This window comes from Momordica charantia, assembly GCF_013281855.1.
Source record: "Momordica charantia cultivar OHB3-1 chromosome 7 unlocalized genomic scaffold, Mcharantia_2.0 BLBB01000007.1, whole genome shotgun sequence".
Taxonomy (NCBI): domain Eukaryota; kingdom Viridiplantae; phylum Streptophyta; class Magnoliopsida; order Cucurbitales; family Cucurbitaceae; genus Momordica; species Momordica charantia.
Window position 1 is genome coordinate 3,046,272 of NW_028275165.1, and position 7,019 is coordinate 3,053,290.

A 7,019-nucleotide genomic window follows, 5' to 3' on the forward strand; every position below is an offset into this window, starting at 1 on the left:
TACACGAAATTTTCTAATATTGAATTCACTTTTCTAATATTATTTTGAGGTGAGGAAATTTATTGTTGAAATAAAAAATAAATTTTCATATTTTTTAATTATGTTTATGCCACCCGTAATTATTAATGCATATTTTAATTTTTTTTAAACGTAAAAAAAACATATAAGACACTTAAACATAAAATCAAATTAATTTTTGTTGATCTTAACTGATTTAGTAAATTAGATAATAAAAAATAAATTACTATTAAACCGAACTTATATATTTACCTAAACAAAAATTTTTCTTTTCTTAGATTCAACATAATTGCCCTTAAAGAGTATGTTGGATGTTCTGTGCCTCGAAATACATTGTGACAACTTAATGACTATGCTAGAGAACAAACTAAGTCATTGTACTTTATGTTGATATCTTCTTATTTTTGTTGGTCCACTATGTTTTTTATTTATTAATTATATTTAATTTGTTGTAAATATTTTTGAAATCGCAGTTTAGTACCGTTTCAGTTTTATTTTACACGTTCATGCATTTCACAATCACTTACCCGTCCTAGCTGTTATCTTGCATGATTAGAATTTAGGATGGGGCAGTGTCAACATTCGAGCGGTTTCGACCTCATGCAGGAACATTATCAGCATGGTACTGATAGTTCTAGTCTTTGGCATTCTATTCATTTTCCCCTCATCCCTTCATAATTCTTCAGCAAATACAAATTCTCCCTTTGTCTCAAGTAACCAAAATCACCCTTATCTATCATAAATACAAAACCTAAACTAGTTAAAATAGTTTATAAGTATTCTTTCTCTAGAGGTCGAAGGTTCAATCTTCCTCATTTCCGACCTTTGTTGTACTAAAAAAATAAATTTAAAGAGATTCATATACCAATAATTTAAAGAGAACTCATAATTTAGGTGGAGGAGGTACATTTTTTTCCAACATAAAATAGATTATAATATATAAAATCACAAACATGCAAGAGCCAAGAACATAAATGGAAAATATTCCACACTTATTTATTATTTCATGAAATAAAACACATTCACTACAAAATAGCTAGTTAGCCATAAAAACATGCCTTATTTCTATGTGTGGATCTGCAAACGATGTCGTATCTGTGACATTAGAGTTACATTGGCATTCATATAGCTCCAAGGGGCAATATTGTAGGGATATAATTGTCATTAGCACCATTGACTTTGTAGTATAGTAGGAGCTTGATATTGCTTTTTACAACTCCAGTAGAAGTATTGGTTACACTAACTCGTTTGCCATCAATGGTTATAAGCTCAACAGCTTTGTCAAATTGTCCAGTTCCTTTGCTATTTGCTATCTGGATTTGTTTCGAGAGAGCACCCCAACTATTTTCCAAACTTATGATTGCTTGATTTGGAAAAAAATTGCTGCTAACATGTTTAGAAACTTCTTGCTCGATATATTTAAATCTTGCAGCTTCTGCAGTCGACTGGATGAGTACGAGTAGTGCGGTTGCAGTAAGTTTGTAGTTGTTGTTGTAAAACAAGTTTGTAATCGCATTGCTTAGAGTAGGGATTCCAAGCTCAATCAAATCTCGGTTTTTGCCTACAATACTTTGAAGCCTATCGTAATTACCAGAATATGGAAGTGTTACCTTTTGAGTACCTACGAATAAGAGCCTGAAAGCTTCAGCAGAAGTGTCTTCAAAAAAGTAGGATACAGCACCAGTGCTATACGCTGCGATATAAACATTTGTTACATTTACCGCCACTGTGATGGTTTGGTAGTTATAATTGGTGAGACTGAAGAATCTGAACCATTGTAACCCAGATGCAGTCGAAGGTAGCACAGGTATATTGCACACTGTACCTCTAGTCGGAAGAGCACTCCTCAAGTCTCTGATAAAAGATGTATAGGAGTTTTTAGTAGCTGTGGACAAATCGAAGCTAACATCACCCTTGGCAGTAGGAGGGCCAAGAAAGATTGTGAGAATGAAAAAAGAAAGTGCTATGGATTTCATCATCTCTCCCCTTGTGGTTATTCTGATTGCTACTTCAACATCCTAGCTTATCTTTTATATAGAGAAGATGATACACAACACGAGAAAATTTTTGGCACTATGAGAGCATGAATGCTTTTTTCCTTCATCATTTGCCACGTTAGTATTGTATTAAAACTAATGTGTGAGATCTACCAACGTTAAAAAAATGTATATTTATAAAGACAAAATTATAGTATGAACATAAAATGGTACTATTTTATTTCTTTAGCATCTTTAGATTTTTTTTTTCTTCGCATCTGCTAAAGAGATAGAATGAGTTATTGAGTAAAAAATTATTTACAAAAGAAGTTTACTGTTATCTGAAAATTAAAGATATGAAGTTCTATGTGAAAACTACTTTCGTTAAAGAATAATAGTCAGATAATCTAATTATATTTAAAATGTACATATATTCTAATAAATCAAATGCGCTCTTTGTCATAACTATTTATTACTTACCATTTTTCTAATTAGTATGCTCGATTATTAAATTTCTTACATCCTTACAATGAAAAATCAACATTTAATTTTCTTTTCCATGAGTTTGTGGCATTAAAAATTTCGAGAATAACTCCATAATTAATGCACTTTTATATCTTACTTGTTGAATAAAAAAGAGAGATGACATTATGATCCGAAACAATCTCTAGAAAGCAACCATGGATTGTATATGAAATATGACATATAAACCTACATAAATCGATGGTCTGCGGTTTACGCTAATGGATCTCTATAATTGGAATTTATTGTCTGGATTAAGGAACAAAGTGAACAATACAAAATCGATAGGTGATTCTATGACACTCCATGTCTTTGCCACTACACCATCTCCAGAAGACAATTTATTTATTGACCTCGAGAAAAGGTTAAGCCTTTAATCTTTTAAAAAAAGAAAAGAGTCCTTAACCATTGAGTTATCTTCTGAGGCTTTATTCGATTTTATTTAGGTTATCTTCTGATTGGCTTTACTCATTCTTTGGTTTGGGAATTGAAATCTACGTTAAAAAATCCTTATTTGGGGACATGGATATTTGTGAGAAAAATTACCGTTTTTATAAGAAATTGGAAAGAAAAAAGAAAAATGATAGTGGGTACAATATTTAGGGATGAAAACAAGATCTGAAATATACTTTTTTAGAGAAAATAAATAAATACAAAGGGAAATAAAAGTTCCACGGAAAGAATCTTCGTCCTATATATATTGTTGTTGAGATTGAGAAGGGAAAATAATTAAATATGAGTTGGAAAGATATAAAGATGTAAAGATGAACCATTTGTATTGGGAAAGTTCAACCATTTTAAATATTGTCATTTGAAATCCGAGAAATTATTTAAAATTTTTCATCTTGTTTGGAACGAGGATTATTTAAGGCGAATGTAATTAAACTTCAGATCGCTGGAAAGAAGATAAAATACACAGTTTATTGATTTAAATTTTTAGTCAAAATTTATTAATTAAAAATTAAAGTATGACATGAATTTACTCCGACATTTTATAAAATTTTACCAAATTTTCAATTAAACTAGTCCAAAAAAAAAAATCCCCATAAAAACACGATTTGAAATTCATATGTAATAACAAAACATGAAATCTTTGTAATCATTAAAAATCTTGAGGTACCAAACACAAAGAAGTGAGAAGTTGAATTGGTTTATTGTGTCACATGATTGAAACCGACATATTAGCATTGAAATTCTTGACACTTGGGATGCATTGTGTTAAAACCAATCCAATCCGAAATGATGACAAAATTCAAAATAAATCCAAAATTTTGAAAATAAATTTCGGGATTCGAATTTCGTTACACTGTATAAATTTTGTCCTATTTATTTATATAATCCAAAACATGCAAAAGAAAATTAAAAGTTTGAATGCTTCGGAAAAAAAAAACATGCAAAAGAAAACAAAAAACCGTGGCCAAATCACATTGCCAAATGTCTCCACTCTTAAGCTTTATCGACACATACACAACAACACGTAAATCGACCCTTATTAATAATTTGTCGCCCAACACTTTCTCAATGTTTTATATGATCCATTCGAGAGATTTTAAATAAACTTTCATTTCCATATACTTTTTTCAATACAATAAAGATTCAAACTTACAATCGTACAATCCTACGATCCTTTGGTCGGGATACATTTCTTTACCAATTGAGTTATACTCATATTGGTACGTCCATCCCCACCTCTGTTGCATTAAAAAAAAAGCAATAAGTTGTGAAATAATACTAGTTTTTATTTCGTTGGTGAAATTTTAACATGTCATTTTTCCGAGCATCTATATATACAATCCTAATTTAATGTGGTATTTATTGGAAAGAATAAATTTCATCGCACACTTATTTATTATTATTTTTGTGTAAAAAAATGTTGGTAATTGTTGCCTCAATATAGTTTGTACCAATTTCTAGCTCCTTAAATTATTCGATCCTTGTTATACTTAAAATTAACTTTGGTCTTCAATAGAGTCTGCATTTTTCAACTGAAATGAAATATAATATTACTGCGACATTATATTGACTATCAGACCAATAACAACACTCAAAATAAAAATAAAAAAAAATAGAAAAAGAGCTTGTGCCTGTCATCACCAAGTTTTTGGGGTCTCTAGTAAACCAAAGACATTGTTTAATACTTACATGAAGAAAAGTCATTGGCTTATCAAATTAACTATTAGGACTATAATTAAGACATCCTGAAAACGTACGGGTCCCAATCACGAGCAAGTAATTGAATGAGTGGGATGAAACTGCATGCACTCGGTTGAACTTGAACCTACAACATCGGATTTTGGAGACCTACTCGAATGAGAAAGGAAGAGCGGTAGGTCCTAGTATTCGTCCCGCTCCCCCTTAATAAATAAACAAAGACGAATAAGTTTAACATTTATTTCTTACGTGTTAATTGGGCAAATATGAGACCCCTTCCTGTATAGTAGTGAAGATTTATTAAAATTCATTTTTCGGCTACGATTAATTTTTTGAAGTAACATTATATATATATATTATGTGTTCCTAATCTAATAATTTTAAATTTTAGGTATCAATATTAAGATCAGTATAATATAATTTAAAGAATAAATGGATGCCCTCGTTAACATATTAATTATTATGGAAGCATTCTAGTATTTTAACTTTCATTCAGTTACGCAATTAAACAATAAACAATCATTTTTATTTAAATTTTGTTAGTAAACCATAGTTAGATATTAAACCTCTCTTATTAATAGAAGATATATATACTATTCTAAATATTCTCATCCCAAGTTGTTGAAAAATTAAAATAATAATAATAATTTATTTATCTTTTTTATTAATTAATTTTTATCCTTGTACTAAAAAAATAATTTTTATCCTTAACGGTATATTAAATAATATCAAAAATCAATTAATATACCAATTGTGGAGTAATAACAATGGAAGACAATTGATTAATTAAATTTCAATATATAAGTATTAGTGAAAAAATTTCTCATATCAATAATTTGTTTGAGCATCTATTAAAAAAGAAAAAAAATATTTGAACAAGATATATCGTTCACTATTTCATCAATTAATTTATTTGTTGGTAGCTGAGTATTTAATTTTGTTTGTAAGTGTCATTTTATTTGTTGGTAGTTGAGTATTTAATTCTTTTTACAAGTGTCATTTTATTTTAAAAATTTCAATTTTGTCCTATATATGTCTACATTTTTCATTAAAGTACATCAGACCATCCTAATAAATATCGTTGATGTGAAGATTTTGACCCTCCGGTTCACCTTCTCGCTCACACCCAACTTGATGATGAGGGAACTAGAACTTGCAAAACCGAATCAACCTAAACCGGTGTGACCTTAGTCACATGGGCTCCGATGCCTAAGTTAGCAAAGGGGAGTTGAGAAATGGTAAATTTCCAGTTTGTTACCTCCCTCTTAGGGTTAGGCTGCATTGCTTACTTATAGATGCGGGAATGGTTCCAGAACCTTCTACAGTTGTTTGGTTACGGCTTAGAACCCTTTGTGCGAGTGTACACAACCATTGTAGCAAGTGATAAAAAGTTCGTACCCACAGGGATTGATAACTAAACACTTCAACAATTACTAAAGAAAATAAATAAATTAACAAAAATGTGTTTTGCACAAGAAAACTAAAGAAACTCAAACAAAATAGTGCATACAAGATTTGCTGAGTAAAAACAAGTCAAAACCAAGCAAAACCAAATCGATTAAAGGAAAATATGCAAACAGGAGGTTAATTACTTCTATCGAAAAGGGTAAGGGGGAAGAGTTTGCGTGACTTTTTCTGGGCTACTTTAACGATGCTGCAGCATTAATGATGTTGATATACTGGCCAAACAGATATGAAATCTTCTCAAATTTCCAGATTTTCTGCTATTCATGTTTTTAGACAAACGTGACAGCATATATACTCAGTTTATAACCTTGCTAGGTGAGCCTTATTCCTAAGTACCCGCACTCTAAACACAAGTAGATCTAGCACGAGTTGAAGCCAAATACATCCTATTACAATTTTCCAAGAGTTAATAAGAAGATATTCCAATATGTTGGCCAAGCACACTGAAAATAAAACGTTAAAAACAACTTCAACTCAGTATATATATATCATCATAAAGCCAAAGCAAAGTTTATAGCCCAAGAACAAGTTCACAACATCCTCCCCCTTACAAATAAACTTAGCTACTCAATGTCATACAAGAAAAGGGAAGAAGAAAATACAAAACCAGTGCATTAAAGAGTGCAAAAGAAGAAGAAATTAAGAATAGCAGCAACACTTCTCTCTTTGTTGGCTTCTTCAACGGTTTCTTGGGAGCTTTCTTCAAGTGAGAATGGAGTGATGGGCTGGAGAATGTTGGAGAGTGTTGGAGGCAACCCTAATAGCAAGCTTTTATACCCCTCTTGATTTTAGGGCAACACAAATGATAAAATGGCCCCCAACTAAAAATAACAAGTATTTTTCCGTTTTACTACAGTAATTTCTCGGGTAAAAGTTGTAAATGTC

General features: G+C 30.7%; 1 protein-coding gene across 1 annotated transcript; it reads right to left on the reverse strand.

Annotated features, from left to right (window-relative positions):
* Positions 1–985: 985 nt before the first annotated feature.
* On the reverse strand, positions 986–2,156 carry LOC111023554 (type I ribosome-inactivating protein trichoanguina-like). The gene has a single exon (XM_022301017.2). It carries the CDS (start codon positions 1,995–1,997, stop codon positions 1,140–1,142), a length of 858 nt encoding a protein of 285 aa, XP_022156709.1. The 5' UTR covers positions 1,998–2,156; the 3' UTR covers positions 986–1,139.
* Positions 2,157–7,019: the final 4,863 nt, after the last annotated feature.

Excerpts from the sequence above, each read along its gene's own strand:
- LOC111023554 (XM_022301017.2), bottom strand. The coding sequence starts at position 1,997 with ATGATGAAATCCATAGCACTTTCTTTTTTCATTCTCACAATCTTTCTT.